This window comes from Nicotiana tomentosiformis, chromosome 4 (genome assembly GCF_000390325.3).
Source record: "Nicotiana tomentosiformis chromosome 4, ASM39032v3, whole genome shotgun sequence".
Classification (NCBI taxonomy): domain Eukaryota; kingdom Viridiplantae; phylum Streptophyta; class Magnoliopsida; order Solanales; family Solanaceae; genus Nicotiana; species Nicotiana tomentosiformis.
Window position 1 is genome coordinate 62814319 of NC_090815.1, and position 18849 is coordinate 62833167.

The following is an 18849-nucleotide window of genomic DNA, read 5'->3' on the forward strand; positions in this document are numbered from 1 at the left end:
AAGAAGATGATTGGGTATTCTTGAAGGTTTCCCCCATGAGGAGTATAATGCGATTTGGTAAGAAAGAGAAATTGAGTGCCGGGCTGTACAGAATCATTCAAAGGATTGGTCAGGTGGCGTACAAGCTTGAGCTACCAACTGAGATGTCATTAGTGCACCCGATATTCCATGTGTCTATGTTGAAGAAGGTGGTTGGAGATCCGTCGGTTATTGTGCCAGTAGAGACTATTGAGGTTAATGAAGAACTGACCTATGAAGAAATTCCAGTTGCCATTCTTGATAGGCAAGTCTGAAAGCTAAGAAATAAAGAAATTGCCTCCGTGAAAGTGTTATGGCGAAACCAGCAGGTTGAAGAGGCCACCTGCGAGGCCGAGGAAGAAATAAAAAAGAAGTACCCTCATTTGTTTGAATAGCTATGTAATAGTTTTTATGAAATTACTTCCTATGAACTATGTATCACTTGTACAGTTTATGCTCAAGATATTTCCTTTCTGGTAATATATTGCTTATGAGGCCACGGTTGGTGTTGTTTCATATTATGTTGCATCGTTGGATTATATACATGCTGTTAGGATTGGTTTCTGGGATACTCTAACAGATGGATAGGCCCAGTTACAAGGGAAACTCTGCCGAATTTTTTGGAAATTTGGGGAGTTAGTCAAAACTTGGGACTGCTAGTATATGTGAAGTAACAGCTGGGTCATGTTAAGTACTAATGACAGATTTAGACCCTCATTCTTGGACGAATGATCTTAAGTGGGGGGGGATGTAAGGTCCCGTAAAATTTTACCTAAAACCCGAGGTTCTGTGGTGGAGAGGTAGGCTAATATGTTTGGTGATGGTAGAAATACACTTTTTGGGTCGAACAGTGCGCTAGGGAGTTAAAGGAAAATGTTGGCAGAAAAAGATATTTTTGCGGCCCACTATGCTGCCGCAGAATCACTCTGCGGGCCGCAGAATGGCCGCAGAGTGAAGCAGAAACTTGAGCAAAATTTATGGGCCATTATGTGGTCTATTATGCTATCGCAGAATTACTTTGCAGGAAGCAGATTGCATCGCAGGATCGACATGAGGAATTCCGGGAGGAGATTCTGCGGTCCGCTTTGCGAGCGCAGAATCGATATGCAGACCGCAGAACGGCCGCATACCCGGGCAGTGGTGCCCAGTTTCGAACGACCCCATCTTTATCTAATATTTATTATACCAGACAGTATTGAATTTTTCATTTCAGACTATTACTAAGTATTAATAGTGGCTGATGTACTTGTGGCACCAGATTTTGCGGATAATTTAGACAGCAATGGTTGTACATCAATTATGTGTTATGTTATTTCAGTCTTTTCTTGTTATTAATATGTCTGTAGTGGTGAAACTACTTTAGTTGTTGTGTTAATGTTAGCTTGCCTAGCAAGCGGATGTTAGGCGTCATCATGACCCCTTGGTTTGAATTGGGTCGTGACACAAGTACAAGGCTTTATTATAATTTTACTTTACTACAACCCTCATATTTTTCAAAAAAGTTTTAAATCATCTAATTAATCCTAAATTACTGATAATTCAAGTATTATAATTATAATATCATACAAACAAATATGCTCCACTATATATATATATATATATATATATATATATATATATATATATATCAAACAATAGGACTAAAAAGTGTGCAAAGAAAAATGATTTTATGTGCTTAAAATATGTAAAATACGAATATTCTGCTTTTACTTTTCTAGAAATAATCGAGCAATTAAAGATAATTTGAGAGCTTGTGGAGTAGGTGTTCACTACCTATTTTAGGGCTTGGGTAATTCACATTTATGCCATGTAAGGGCCATTAAAGCGATCCCTACTAGAATTATTTCATTTGCAAAATTCAAACCTGAGATCCTTGATTCAGGATGGAGGAATCTTATCCATTCTACCGAAATATGTCTTAATTTTATAAAATACCTATGATTTACTATTAATAACTAGGACTTTAAATATTGGATAATGAAGTAAAGATATTTTTATGTACATGAAGTATTAAAATATAGAGATAAGTATGTGGTAGATATGTTTTGTATTAGTTGGCAATATTTGTTACTAAAATAGGCCTCCCACCGCCAATACATGGCCAGGTGAAAGCCAAGCATTAAATGTCCATTTGCTTTCATTTTGATAGAAGTTACTTATAACAACTACTCTTCATTTTGTTTGGAGAATGAAACAACAACATTCAGCAACACTTTAATGATTCATTCTTTTATTTGGGGGATTCATGACTAACACCATGAGGATAAGTTATTTTGGAATAAGAAAATGTTGGTAGTAACCATGGTTCTCACTATGAGGATATTTCTTTTGAAGGCGATCCAAGTTTGATTCTTCATCTACGACCTTCTACGAGCTCGTATAAGCAATTAAGGTATGTTAAGGATAACTCTTTCTTCTTTTTGCATGATCCAAGCAACGAAACGTAAACGTAATATTATTCCATAATGGTTCTACTCTTAGTAGTTAAGTATGTCTACATTATTCATTCCTATAAATGTAATACAAAGCATGTCTAAGTATGTTCCTAAGTCTCTATTGAGGCATACGATAAAGATGTTAATGTTCATAATGTAGTGTTATATGTATCTTTATTTACCACCGAGCTACGGCCGGTTGGGCAGTCATGCATCTTTATTTACCACCGAGCTACGGCCGGTTGGGCAGTCATGCATCTTCATTTACCACCGAGCTACGGCCGGTTGGGCAGTCATGTATCTTTATTTACCACCATGCTATGACCGGATGGGCTGTCATGCTTCAAGTTATTCTCATGCATTTAGACGTAGTTGCTAATTCATGCCATCTCTTTCATTGTTAGCTTATGTCATACATTAGAAATTAAATTATCATTTCATGGAAATACCTTCATTATTGAGTTTATTCTTAAGCAATTAATTGAAGTTGAAGTTATTGAAAGCCATTAACCTATTTTAGTTGAAGTTGTCATTTAATGGAGTATTGTTCATTGTTGAGTTATTTTTCCCCGTGTCATTTTGTTGCTATTGAGATTCTGTATACATTGTGGTTGAGCCGTGGCCTATGTGTTGTGGTGATATTGATATTGTTATTTTTAAAAGGGTTGTGGCCTATGGGCACTTGTGGTACGAGTTGATATGTCGTGTTGCTGTGATGTTAGCACATGTGATTTGTTGTGTGAACTTATTGTTGTTATGCAGAGCATAAGGGTAGCATCTCACTGTTGTTGATTATGCAAAGTGATACATATGGCTATTTATATAATGTCTGGGCGGAGTGATACGCGTGGCTATTGTGTTATTGTCTAGGTAGAGCGATACGGGTGGCTATTATGCAGAGTGATACGGTTGGCTATTTTGTTAAATGTCTGTGCGGAGCGATATTATGATATTGTCAATACGAAGAGATAAGGGTCTCTATGTCAGGGATGATATGTGACATCCTGGGGGCGTAATATTGATTATATTCGTGTGATACTGTGATTTTCCTTGCGTATGTCATGTACCTTGCGTGACTTGTTGTGTTGTTTCCAATGAGATACCAGAATAGCATGACATAGAAACAACCAATCCATACCCAGGATCACATCAAAATCAACCATACTAAGCCATAAGAGATCACTCTCGTCTCCAATCCCCCAATAGTCACTACACATGACCGATATACATAGTCCACCACAATAGTATCGCCCACTGGCATAGTGTAACAACCCGGCCGGTCGTTTTGAGTATCACAGTCCCGTTTCCCCATTTACTGCTCAATTTGTGCTTTATAGTTGTTCTATGACTTATCGGGTTAGTCCCTTAAATGGAAAGCTTAAGTTGAAAAAGTCGACCGGATATTGATATATATGTAAACGACCTCGGATTCAAATTCTGATAATTCCAGTAGCTCCGTATGTTGATTTTGGACTTGGGAGCGTGTCCGAAAAGTTATTTGGAGGTTCGTAGTAGAATAAGGCTTGAAATGGCGAAAGTTGAATTTTTGGGAAGTTTGACCGAGGGGTTGACTTTTTGATATCGGGGTCAGAATCTGATTCTGGAAATTGGGATAGGTCCGTAATGTGAAATGTGACTTGTGTACAAAATTTGAGGTCAATCGGACGTAATTTGATAGGTTTTAGAATCGGTTGTGAAAGTTGAAGTTTCAAAGTTCATAGATTTTGAATTGGGGTATGATTCAATGTTTTGATGTTGTTTGATGTTATTTGAGGCCTCGAGAATGTCCGAATTATGTTATGGGACTTGTTGGTATATTTGGTTGAGGTCCCGGAGGCCTCGGGTGAGTTTCGGATGGTTAACGGATCAAATTCGGACTTAAGGAAATGCTGGAACTACTGCCTACTGGTGTGATCGCACCTGCGAAGCTTTTTATCTCAGGTGCGAAGCCACATGTGCGCGCAATCATTCGTAGAAGCGGCCAAGAGTGGAACTGGGCAGTGCTCGCAGGTGCGAGAAATTTGCCCGCATCTTCGAGGCCGCAGGTGCGAAGGGTAATGCGCATCTGCGAGCCCGTAGATGCAAGAAGGGCGCCGCAGATGCGAGGTTTTGGAAGGCTGGATATGTCTGTAGGCGCACAATTTTTTCTGCAAATGCGGATGTGCAAGTGCGAGCCCAGGCACCGCAAGTGCGGAAATGCCTGGGCAGTGTTAAAAATGAGGGTTTCCGAGATGTTTATCATTTTGGACATTTTAGAGCTCGGGTTAGGCGATTTTGGAGAGGAATTTTTCCACAGAACTTGGGGTAAGTGTTCTGGACTCCCTTGTGGTTATATTTCATGAATTAATCTTCATTTTTGCTGTAAGATTATCGAATCTTCAAGAGAAATAGAAGGAAATTTCTTTAATGTCACAAAATGAATTTTTCGAGTTTTGAATACCGATTCGGATTTGGATTTGAGTGAAATTAATATAGTTGAACTTGTAATTGGATGGGTTGTCATATTTTATGAGTTTCGTCGGATTCTGAGATGTGGGCCCCCTGGGTGATTTTTTGGGTGTAATTTTGGATTTTTTTGGAAAATATTGGTATTTTGATATGGAACTAATTCCTATAAGTTGTGTGGATTGAATCAAATTTATTGTGACTAGATTCGAGCCGTTCAGAAGTTGTTACGCGCCGAATGGAATTTCTGAAGCATTGTTAGCTTGCTCGACATTGGATTTGGCTTGTTCGAGGTAAGTAACTCTTCTAATCTTGGTGCTGAGGGTATGAACCCTGAATATATGTATTATGTGAATTGTTGGGAGGTGACGCAGATGCTAGATGACGGGCGTATGGGCGTGCACCATAGAAATTGTGACAGATTTCCGTGGAATTTTGTAGTTAAATAATCTTGGCATTTTCTATATAGTTTTATGTGCTAAAGAAATTGAGCCGAGAATCATATTAAAAATCATGTTGAGGCTATGTGCCATTATTGTTGGGACCCACAGAGGTCATATTGCTGTGAATTATTTATTTTAAATTAAAAATTTATACTCAGTCATATTCATGTCATTACATATCATATCTCAGTCTCTCTTATTATTTATTGATGCATCATATCATCATTTTTGGGCTATTTTCATGGCATTGTGAGCCCATGAGAGGGAGACTAGAGAGATTGATGACTGAGTGAGGCCGAGGGCCTGATTGTGAGGATTATTATGTGGATCGGGGATGCCCACTTGCAGCAGGCCTTATAGGCTTTATTATAGCATGCGAGTTGTCCGTGCGGATCCAGATATTATTATAGCACGTGAGTTGTCCGTGCAGCACGTGAGTTGTCCGTGCAGATTATAGCGCTTGGGCTGAGAGAGCCCCTCCGGAGTCTGAACACCCCCAGTGAGCGCAGTTACCTACTGAGTACGAGGGCCGAGTGCCGAGTGCGAGTGCCGAGTGATTGGGAGGACTGAGTAACTGTGAGGACTGAGTGACTATAAGGACTCAGTGAAATGATACTCTGAGAGTATGCATATGATTTTATCACTGAGTTGCATCACATTGACATGCACACATGACATACGGCCATAGAGAAGTATTTTTTCCTCATGTTGTCCAGTATCACATCATTCATGATTTCTCACACATGTTGACAGATGGGTATAGTGATGCATTTATTTTACAAGGCTTATCGGGAAAGAAAATGAAACATCTTATTTATTTTTGAAAGGATTTTGGGAAGATTATTGTTTTCAAACTTATTCATATTTTTGGCAACTTAGGTAAACGATTTGGGTTTTTCACTGATGTACTTGAAAGGAAGAACTATTTTTAGAAATCATGATTTAGCTGAGCATTTTTATTTCTGAGTTACTTCTTGTATTATTTGCTTTACGTTGTTATGGACTGTGGTGGACTATTGGTTTTGGACCCGACCTTAGTAAAAGCTCGTCAATACTTTCAACCTAAGGTTAAGTTTGTTACTTACTCAGTACATGGTGTCGGTTGTACTGATACTACACATCTGCACATTGCGTGCATATGTTGGTTGTTGTTGTTGCTGTGCTCGATGGTTGCCGGATTTGAAGATGTACCTGCATTCTTATGGTAGCTGCCTCTTATTTATGGTAGCCTTAGATTATAAAAACTTTGTTTATATATTTTTCAAACAGAAGATGTATTTACTTCATATCAGCTTTGTAAATTCTATTCTTAGAAGCTCATGATTTGTACTACCAGTTATTGGGGAATGTATAAGATTAAGATCTTTATTTACTTAAATTGCTTTAATAATTGTTATTGGAATTGGATAGTTGAAAGTTGGCTTGCCTTAGCGGGTTGGGTTAGGTGCCATCATGACTAGTTAGATTTTGGGTCGTGACAAGATTGTATCAGAGCTCTAGGTTCATAGGTTCTACAAATCATGAGCAAGTGTCTAGTAGAGCCTTGCGGATCGGTATGATGACGTCCAAACTTATCTTTGAGATTCTACAGGGCATTTAGGGTAATTTCCCATCTTTCTTTCCTTATCATGCGAAATTGATTCAGCTTGAAATATAACTCTTCGAATTCCTTTCATGCATTTCGTATGCGCATATGAGTGCTCGGTATCAGCTGTGCATCGCCGGTTTGTGATTCTATGAACGAGGTTCAAGATGTGTATTATGTGTTTTGGTGATGGGCCAGTCTAGAGTACTTGAGTCCATGGTTACACCGTAGTTTAAGCTCGGTAGCTTCAGCTATAACTTATACATTTGGACTCATATGTCCGGTTATATCCCTACGAATAAAATTGGTGGCTCGATGAGCGGTGGAATGGCCTTGTGATGAGTATGATGTAACTGCGGGATGTGTTAAGACGATTTGAATGTAACGAGAAGTGTTTCTGTGAAATTTAAAGGAAAGGCCATTGGGTGCTTGATTTTCGTTTTGATGTGACGTACAGTCTCGAGTATGAATGTCTTGAAGGATCTTTCACCTTGTTAAATTTTGGGACAAACTAAATTCTCATGTCTTGTTATTAAGTTTGGACTTGGAAATATTAAGTGATGGCGTAGTAATTGTGACTGCGAAAGGGGTATAACAAGATACCAATTTGAGGCAAAGCAGGTGGGTTATCCTCTACGGAGTAATCTATGTAGGTATGTTCCTTATATGTGAGTGGAGAGTTTCTTTTCCTCCAGCAGGGCGTATGTGTGGAGAATTGAATTTGAATCTGGATGAGAAAGTTGACTTGAGTGTCAAGAGAATGATTGCGAGATTAGCGAATGATTTGGGGTATTTTTATGATTGGCGTTGCATGAGTTTGAGAAGAAATTTTGTTGAACTGACTGTGGAATTATGGCAGTAAGAGAGTATTGGTATTGTGAGTTATGGAATGTTTTAATCTATGGCTTTGAGCCAAGTGGGGGAGCGTGGTATTGATAGTTCAATTTCATGGCTATATGTAAAGGTTTAATTTTGGGTTAGTTATGACTTGCAGAAGTTGAGATCGAGGATGACTCGAATAAGGAAATTCCTGGTACGGATTATATTACACGTATGAGTATATGAAAAATCATGGGATGAGTGAGTTGTTATTGGTGTATGATGTAGTGCGCACGGAGTATGAATTTGATAGGTGGTGTTAAAGTAGAGTTACTTCTTTGAGTGTTATTGTGCTAATGGGGCATGTGTCTTTGGGCCCATTTGGGTGGTGTAATTTGGATTTGAACAAAGTGGGTGACTCTTGAGAAAGTTCCAATAGGTTCGAGGTTTATATATAGCAATTGAGAAATTCTTCGGACTTGCGTATGGACAAAATCTGAGAATTGCGTTTGGTGGTGCCTGTACTTGTGGAAATTCTATATGACTATGGATTCTACATTTTAGTATAAGGAAGGTAAGAAAAACAATTTCAAATTCACATAAAGTATTTTCAGAGTGAGTGTTATAGTTGTGGTATTTTTGAAGGTGCTTAAGAAGAATACAGTTGCTTATGGGTCGTAGGGCATTGTGGTTCTATGCTAGGTTTGTGGGGTGAGCTGTGGCTAAAGATCATGGCATTTTAGCATGGAGAAGTATCAATCTGAAGACAGATTCGGAAGAAACTCTTAGAAAATAAGACAAAGGGGTAGTAGGTTGGATTAGTATGGTAATAGATCCATTCTCTGGGTGCTTATGATGTGGGGGTTTTCTACAGGTGCTTTGTGGCAATACACCTGGGTTTGGCGACCTGTGTGTCTTGGTTGAGCTAGAGAGATTCAACTCTGATGGCTTGGTTATGTGCACAGATGGTGCGGTTCTATTGGGGGCCTCATGGCAGAATTCAAGCGAGATGATTATTTGGGTATTGCATGATCGATTGTGTACTGGTTATGTTCTTTCAGGTTTCGTGTGGCATTTTTGTCATTTGCCTCCCCGTCATCATTGATTTTGAGCAGGGTGACTCGAGGTAGATAATATAGACCAGTGTTTGGATGGGGTCGCACATTGCAGCGGAGTTATGTTAAGGTATGAACCTTGTGTTAGAATTGTGTGGTGGTTCTACGATGTGTGCTGGATTTTTAGCATTTCTTTGTGGCGGTACTTATTAATCTTGCGTGGCAGTTCTCTCATTTGAGTCATTTTCCATGACTGAGTACAGTTGAATTGTTGCGTATTGGTGCACGGATGGCATGGGTTGTGGCTCTGAGTTATATTGGTGTGGCATGTCTGTGGAATAGTTGTGTTTAGTAATATAAGGTCATTGGACCTAGAATGGGTACTATCAGGTTTAATTACGGTATGTTCAGAAGGATAATATTGAAAGTCAGCTTAGGAGAGGATTGTGGTTCTGGTTGGGGCGAGAGAGCTCCATGGCTTGTTGATCTGGTAAGTGGTCATGAAATTTCGCATGTTTCTTGTATTATCAACAGTCTTTGAAGGTTCTGGGATGAGGTTTGGTTCGATATGGGTTTAATACTAGTATTTGGTTGGTTTTGGAGTAGTCACTGTGATCAGGAATGGTGCTACAAGCATGCGAGTTGTGTAATATGTTAGGTGGTTATGTCTGTGGTTATGGTTATGGTTATGGCTAGATACATCTTGTTCAGACTCATACAGTGTTTAAATGTAAGATTCGTGTCTTGAAAGAAATTCTTAAGGTTGGAAATTAAATTCCAATGTTTATGGGCTAAGGTTAAATCAATGATTTTCAGTTGTATTGTGTTGTCAAGCCTATATGGAATATAGTGACGTGGGTTCACCCCCGGGTATGTGCGTGGTAAGGTGGAATAGAGATTTGAAGGTTAAGAACAACTCTTGGCACGTTCGAGGACGAATGTATGTTTAAGTGGGGGAGAATGTAACGACTCAGCCGCTCGTTTTGAGTATCACAGCCCCATTTCCCCATTTACTACTCAATTTGTGCTTTATAGCTGTTGTATGACTTATCGGGTTAGTTAGTTCGGGTCCGGAGAGAATTTAGAGTGAAATGAGACACTTAGTCTCTTAAATAGAAAGCTTAAGTTGGAAAAGTTGACCGGATGTTGATCTATATGTAAACGACCTCAGATTCGAATTCTGATGATTCCAGTGTCTCTGTATGTTAATTTTGGACTTAGGAGCGTGTCCGGAAAGTTATTTGGAGGTCCGTAGTGGAATTAGGCTTGAAATGGCGAAAGTTGAATTTTTGAAAAGTTTGACCAAGGGGTTGACTTTTTGATATTGGGGTCGGAATCCAATTCTTGAAATTGGGATAGGTACAAATGTGAAATGTGAGTTGTATACAAAATATGAGGTCAATCGGACGTAATTTGATAGGTTTCGACATCGGTTATGGAAGTTGAAGTTTCAGAGTTCATAGATTTTGAATTGGGGTATGATTCATTGTTTTGATGTTGTTTGATGTTATTTGAGGCCTCGAGAATGTCCATATTAAGTTATGGGACTTGTTGGTATATTTGGTTGAGGTCCCAGAGACCTCGGGTGAGTTTCAGAGGGTTAACGGATCAAATTCGGACTTAAGGAAATGCTGGAACTGCTGCCTACTGCTGTGATCGCACCTGCGAAGCTTTTTATCTCAGGTGCGAAGCCGCATGTGCGCGCAATCAGTCATAGAAGCGGCCAAGACTGGAACTGGGCAGTGCTCGCAGGTGCGAGAAATTTGCCCGCATCTGTGAGGCCGCAGGTGCAAAGGGTAATGCGCATCTGCGAGCCCGCAGATGTGTGGTTTTGGAAGGCTGGTTGTGTCCGCAGGCGCGCCATTTTTTCTGCAAAAGCGGATGCACAGGTGCGGAAATGCCTGGGCAGTGTTAAAAATGAGGGTTTCCGAGATTTTTCTCATTTTGGATATTTTGGAGCTCGGGTTGGGCGATTTTGGAGAGGAATTTTTCCACACAACTTGGGGTAAGTATTCTTGACTCCCTTGTGGTTATATTTCATGAATTAATGAGTAAAATCTTCTACCCAATGGGTAAAGACCATTGATTTGACTTCTCCTAAAGCTAAATAGGTAAGCTAAATAAATTACATTGATATACATACATATACACAGATAAAAAGATAGTACACAGTATTCGGCCCATGATTTTGAATTGGTGGTTTACTTTTCACCATATATTTTATTCTTTACATTGTCTTTGACTTTACTTAAAATACGTACCACACATTGTTTACACATAACCCACTATATATACATAATAAACCTTCAAATAAATCAAACGGCAATGAAATGAAGCAAAAAACCAATTCGTTATTTTTCTCTAATAACTGGGAGGGGACATGCGAAAGGGGAAATATCATAAAAACGGCAAGTACGAAATCACAAAATAACATCTTTCGAAAAAAGCAAAAATATAACCAATTAAATCACCAAAATTGGAAATCAAATAAGGCAATGAAATGAAGATGGCACGGCATCACCAATCATTCTTTTACTCTCATCCTCACCATGTAATATAATAAATGAAATGGCACATCATCACCCTTCGTGCTTTTACTCTCCGGCACAACACTCTTCGTGATTTTACTCTCAAAATATTTTAGTATATGATAATGAATGCAAATAAGGTATGGAAACACCCTTTGTTCTTTTCACTCTTCCTCACCAAATCAACAATACAAATCCAAATAATAAATACAAGGAGGAAAATAATTTCACTTCAATTATAGTGGTAGGATATCAAACTCAACTTTCAAAAATTCCCAACATCTTCAAAAGAAACAACAAAATATGAGATGAATAATTAAAATTAATAATCTAACCTAAGCATGGAGAAACAAAGTCAAATAAACAACTTAGAATAAAGAAATAATTCCAACCTGCATGCTTAATCCCAATAACGCATATGTATTCGTTACCTCACATATATATCATTCCCACACATAATTCACGTAGCAAATAATCTAACAAGTCATAATCCCTCAAGTCAGGGTTAACCACGACACTTACCTCACTCTGCAACAAAATCAATGGTTAATCGCAGTTTTTCCTTTAGAATTAGCCTCTAAACCAATCAAATATAACCAAATATAGTTCAAATAATTCAAAATAGGCTTTAGAAAATACCCATGAGTGAAAAAGATTCAATATTTAATGAATTTGAAAAAAGTCAACAAAAGTCAAGCCTGGGCTCGCTTGGTCAAAACTTGAGTTTTGGACCAAAACCCATCTACCCATTCATCCCCGAGCTTGGTTATGTGATTAGTTTCGAAATCTGACCTTAATTTGAGGTCTAAATCTTAATTTCTCAAAATCTCCAATTATAACGAGCCGACCGGTTGTTTTGATAGTTGTAGCCATGTTTCCCTATTTACTATTCATTCATTGCTTAATTGTTGTTATGTGACTTGCCGGGGAAGTTGGTTCGGGTCCGGGGAGACTTCGAAATGAGTTGAGACACTTAGTCTCAAGGTTGGAAGCTTAAGTTAAAATGGTTGACTGGAGGTTGACCTATGTGTAAATAACTCCGGAATAGAGTTTTGATCGTTCTGTTAGCTCCGTTGGGTGATTTCGGACTTAGGAGTGTGTCCGGATTGCAAATTTGAGGTCCGTAGTTGAATTAAGCTTGAAATGGCGAAAGTTGGAAATTTTGAAGTTTGACCGAGAGTGGACTTTGTGGTTATCGGGTTCGGATCGGTACGGAGATGTCTGTACTTATCTTCGAGAGGTTGTCGAACCCTTAGGAAAACTTTACATTCTTGTATTCTTGTCATGCGGATTTGATAATTCCGGGAACTAAACCTCTATTATTCTATTCTCTCACAGATGGTGAGGACACCTGCTACCGAATAGGACAGATAGCCACCAGCACCACCGTCTAGGGCCAAGAGAGGATGGGGTCGCAGTAGAGGCTGCGGTAGGGGCAGAGGTGCAACTCGTACATCAACTAGAGCAGCACCTGCAGATCTACCAGTTGCCCCAGCTCAGGAGCATGTTCAAGATGTGGTGGAGCAAGTGGGGCCAACTCAGGCACCAGCTGTGCCCATTGTGATTCCAGGACTTCAGGAGGCTTTGGCTCAGATTTTGATGGTGTGCACCAGCCTTGCTCAGGCGGTTTCTGTTCAGACCGTGCCAACCACTTCTCAGGCAGGGGGGAGGTACTCAGACTCCCACCGCCCGTACTCTAGAGCAGGTGATGCAGGGACTTCAGACGCCGGGGGTATTGCCAGCTCAGCCGGTTGCAGTTGCTCAGGCCCAGGTTGGTCCCGTTATGACTGATGATGAGCAGAGGAGACTAGAGACATTTGGGAGGCTCTAGCCTCCATCATTCAGTGGGGCTGGGTTTGAGGACGCCTATGACTTCTTAGATAGGTGCCAGCGGATTCTTTGTGCGACGGGTATTCTGGAGACTAGTGGGGTCTCGTTCACTACTTTTCAGTAAACTGGGGCTGCCTTCAGATGGTGGGAGGCCTATGAGAGGCACAGGCTAGTCGGTGCAGCACCCCTTACTTGGCACGAGTTCTCCGTTCTCTTCTTGGAGAAGTTTGTTCCACAAACCCACAGAGAGGAGCTGCATAGGCAGTTCGAGCAGCTGTGTCAGGATGGCATGTCTGTGACCCAGTACGAGATGAGGTTCTCAGAGTTGGCTGGTCACGCAGTTTGGTTGGTTCCCACTTAGAGGGAGAGGATTAGGAGGTTCATTGTTGGCCTCTACTATCAGTACCATTTTGTTATGACTCGGGAGAGTGTCTCAGGTGCTATGTTCGACGAGGTGGTTGGCATTGCTCGACGGCTAGAGCTGGTTCGTATTTAGGAGCGTGAGGAGAGGGAGGAAAAGAGGACTCGTGGTTCGGGTGGTTTCAGCGGTGTTCCTTCTGGGGGTCAGTTCCACCACAGTAGGGGTCGTCCTTATACAGATGGCTAGTCCAATTCACCGTAGTGCATCATCCAACCATAGTACATACAAATCTAGAACGGGTCAGTCATCTCTCAGTGCTCTCCTAGCTCAGAGTTCATCTCGTGCGCCTTCAGTTCAAGGTTCGTCTGCACTAGGTTCTTCTGGTAGTTATTCCGGTTCTCGTGGTCTGCCTCAGTATTTGCCACCATTTCCCGAGAAGGGATGTTTTGAGTGTAGGGAGTTGGGTCATGTGAAGAGGTTCTATCCTCGCCTTATGGGAGGACCAGTGCAGCAGAGGAGTCAGGCCAGGACGCCAGCACTAATTACTTCACCACCAGCCCAGCCAACTCGGGGTGGGGCTCAGGTAGCTAGGGGTCGCCAAATAAGGGGACGCCGATCAGGTGGCGGTCAGGCCCGATTCTATGCTATTCCCGCTAGGCCAGATGTTGTTTCTTCAGACACACATTGATCACATGTATTATCTCAGTATGCCACAGTGAGGCTTCTGTATTATTTCACCCTGGTTCTATTTATTCGTATGTATTATCGTATTTTTCTCATAATCTAGATATGCCCCGTGAGTCCTTAGTTTTATCTGTTCATGTATCAATGTGTAACGACCCAAAATCCAACTAGTCGTGATGGGACCTATCCCAACCCACTAGGTAAGCCAACTTTCAACTATTCAATTCCAATAACAATTATTAAAGCAATTTAAGTAAATAAAGATCTTAATCTTATACATTCCCCAAGAACTGGTAGTACAAATCATGAGCTTCTAAGAATAGAATTTACAAAGTTGATATGAAGTAAATACATCTTCTATTTGAAAAATACATAAACAAAGTTTTTATAATCTAAGGCTACCATGAATAAGAGGCAGCTACCATAAGAACGCAGGTACATCTTCAAATCCGACAACCATCGAGCACAGCAGCAACAACAGCCAACATCTGCACGCAATGTGCAGAAGTATAGTATCAGTACAACCGACCCCATGTACTGAGTAAGTAACAAACCTAACCTTAGGTTGAAAGTAGTGACGATCTTTTACCGAGGTCGGGTCCAAAACCAATAGTCCACCACAGTCCATAACAACGTAAAGCAAATAATACAAGAAGTAACTCAGAAATAAAAATGCTCAGCTAAATCATGATTTCTAAAAATAGTTCTTCCTTTCAAGTACATCAGTGAAAACCCCAAATCATTTACCGAAGTTGCCAAAAATATGAATAAGTTTGAAAACAATAATCTTCCCAAAAATCCTTTCAAAAATAAATGAGATATTTCATTTTCTTTCCCGATAACCCTTGTAAAAAAAGTGCATCACTATGCCCATCTGTCAACATGTGTGAGAAATCATGAATGATGTGATATTGTACAACATGAGGAAAATACATCTTTATGCATGTATGTCATGTGTGCATACTCTCAGAGTATCATTTCACTCAGTTCTCCCAGTCACCCAGTCCTCACAGTCACTCAGTTCTCGGCACTCGCACTCGGCAATCGCACTCGGCACTCGCACTCAGCAGATACCTACGCTCACTGGGGGTGTTCAGACTCCGGAGGGGCTCCTTCAGCCCAAGCGCTATAATCTGCACGGACAACTCACATATTGCACAGACAACTCACGTGCTATAATAATATCTGGATCCGCACGGACAACTCACGTGCTATAATAAAGCCTAAAAGGCCTGCTGCAGGCGGGCAACCCCGATCCACAGAATAATCCTCACAATCAGGCCCTCGGCCTCACTCAGTCATCAATCTCTCCAGTATCTCTCTCATGGGCTCCAATGTCATGAAAATAGCCCAAAAATGATGATATGATGTATCAATAAATAATAACAGAGACTGAGATATGATATGTAATGACATGAATATGACTGAGTATAAATTTTCAATTTAAAACAAATAATTCACAGCAATATGACCTTTGTGGGTCCCAACACTAATGGCACATGGCCTCAACATGATTTTTAATATGATTCTTAGCTCAATTTCTTTAGCACATAAAACTATATAGAAAATACCAAGATTATTTAACAACAAGATCTCACGAAAACAATTATTTCATAATTTCTGTGGTGCACGCCCACACGCCCGTCATCTAGCATCTGCGTCATCTCCCAACAATTCACATAATACATATATTCAGGGTTCATACCCTCAGCACCAAGATTAGAAGAGTTACTTACCTCGAACAAGCCAAATCCAATGTCGAGCAAGCTAACAATGCTTCAGAAATTCCATTCGGCGCGTAACAACTTCTGAACGGCTCGAATCTAGTCACAATAAATTTGATTCAATCCACACAATTTATAGGAATTAGTTCCATATCAAAATACCAATATTTTCCACATAAATCAGAAATTACGGCCCAAAAATACATGTGGGGCCCACATCTCAGAATCCTACGAAACTCACAAAATACGATAACCCATCCAATTATAAGTTCAACCATACTAATTTCACTCAAATCTGACTCCGAATCGGTATTCAAAACTCGAAAAATTCGTTTTATGACATTAAAGAAATTTCCTTCTATTTCTCTTGAAGATTCGATAATCTTACACCAAAAATTGGATAAAAGGGTGTTAAGTCATATCGACATGACTTGTCACATCATGATGTCAAGTCACCATCACTTGTGTTATTTCATCACATGTGTTGTCACATCAGATGTTGATGAGACATTGGGTTTGACTAGACTTGGTCTGTATTTTGAAATAAATTCTACCAACTTCCAAATAATTCTACCGAGGTAGAGTTGCATTCCGTTCGCAGGCCTTGAGACATCTTCTTATTTCTATTATATTGTTTCATTTTTTTGGACATTGTTGTATTTTCTTTCAAAATAGTGTATGTAGTAAACTCTAGGAGCTCATGTACTTGTGACTCCACATCCTGGGATGGCTTGCGTTAGATGTTGGTTTTAGACTTATCGTGTTTATCTCTGAGTTGCTTTTCCGTTATGTTATAATCTGTTTGTTAGTCATTTATTATAGTTCTTTCATATTTTCTGTTGTGTGTTGGCTTTCCTAGCAAACGGTGTTAGGAGACATCATGACCCCGATTGGTTGGAATTTTGGGTCGTGACAAGTCATAAGCAAGCTTAGCAGAGTCTTGAGGATCGGTATGGAGACGTCTGTACTTATCTTCTAGAGGCTATAAAACTTTAGGAAACTTCATTCTTCTCTTATTCTATCATAGATGGTGAGGATGCGTACGTCATCCGCAGCTGATCAGGAGACGAAGCCCCAGATTGTAGCCACTGCCAGGGGTAGGGGTAGGGGCTGAGGTAGAGGCAGAGCTCGGCCTAGAGCACGCGAAGCGGCACCCGTTGTCGAGCCTCAGAGTCACGACCCTAATTTTCCTCCGTAGGATATCGTGATGGCACCTAGTCTCTACGACTAGGTAAGCCTAACATTTAATAACAACGTGACCTTAATAATTAACAAAAGTACTAAAACAAGTCTGATAAACTGATATAATCTTCAAAAATAAAATCTCAACAATAAACTCCCTCAAAACCGGTGGAACTGAGTCATAAGCTCTATAATGAACTAAAATGTCTACTACATCATTGTCTGAATGAAAATACAACAAGAATAAAGATAAATTAAGTTGACTCCGAGGCCTGTGGATATAGAGTAGGTATACCTTGAAGTCTCCCAAACACAGCAACCCAAATCAACTCTAGCGTCCGGCACGGGCAGACGTGCCTGGATCTGCACAAAATGATATGCAGAAGCATAGTATGAGTACACCACAACGATACCCCGTAAGTATCAAGTCTAACCTCAGTAGAGTAATGACGAGGTCAGGTCAAGACACCTACTAGGATATAAATAAACAGTCTGAAAATATAAGAACGAATAATAATGGGAATCAGACAAATGACCGATACGAAACAAGTTAATAGCATGAACTAATTCCGGAATTGTAAGCATGGAAATAACATAAAGGAAATAACTAAAGAGAACCACAGTGATCATATACTGACAACAAATGATAGAACAAGGAAGAACAAAACAACAAGAAATGTTCCCACCAACACTCTTAGCAGCATGAGATAAACAACAAGATTCACTATGAGGTACTGCCTTGTGTACAATAAGAATCACAACCGAGGTACCACCTCATATATAAATCAAGAATCACAACCGAGGTACCGCCTCGTATTCACAGTTCACAATCTCAATCACAATCTTTCCTTATTCTGCCGCGTGAGCCTTACATTTAAATAGGTTTTGAAAACATTTTCCCGAAATAGCTACACGTAATTTAGCCCACCTTATGATGCCGCATGGCTTCACATAGTTCCCCTACAAGCAACACGCACATATGTCTCACCTTATACCGCCGCATGCTCATTAACCCCAAACCTTATACCGCCGTATGCGCATCAATATCATATCACAATAACAACTCGCACCATGAGTAACAATATATCACAACTTGCCAACAATCAACAATATCAATGTTTTCACAATAATAGCCCATGGCTCCACCACAACGTGTACAAGAATATCAATAATAACAATGAATGTAAAATTCTCAACAAGAAAGGTATCTCAACAATTATCAACTTCGTCTCAAAGTGATACGGCTTTCACAACTTCAACACCAATAACCAAACAATGAGAAAGATAATGTGTAACCACGAACAAAATATAAAAAACTCACAATGGAAGAGATAACATGACTTCAAATGAGAATAATAGTAACGACAGAAATAACTTGTAATTGTCACGACCCAAACCGATGGGCCGCGACAGGTACCCGGTACTTTATTCAACCGAGTACCAACATAACATGTCTATTCATATCATACAATCATATATAACTGAGCCGGAAAGGCTGTCGTGAGATAAGTAGAACACAACATGTAATACCAACTTATACATAAGACGTACGGTCCTATAAGACTAAAATAACCACTCGTATATTGAACATAAGCCGACAAGGCCATACAATCTTTTACATACATGACATCTGTCTACAAGCCTCTAAGAATACATAATTATCATAAAGGTGGGGACAGAGTCCCGCCATACCAAACAATACATGTCTAAATCATACTCACCAAACAAATAACTCCGGAG

General features: G+C 40.0%; 1 protein-coding gene across 1 annotated transcript; it reads left to right on the forward strand.

Moving 5' to 3' along the window:
* The first annotated feature begins 47 nt into the window (after positions 1 to 47).
* LOC138909802 (uncharacterized) lies at positions 48 to 13519 on the forward strand. Its single transcript, XM_070201017.1, has 2 exons — positions 48 to 283; positions 13300 to 13519. The coding sequence occupies exons 1-2, from the start codon at positions 48 to 50 to the stop codon at positions 13517 to 13519; spliced, it is 456 nt and encodes a 151-aa protein (XP_070057118.1).
* The last annotated feature ends 5330 nt before the right edge of the window (positions 13520 to 18849 follow it).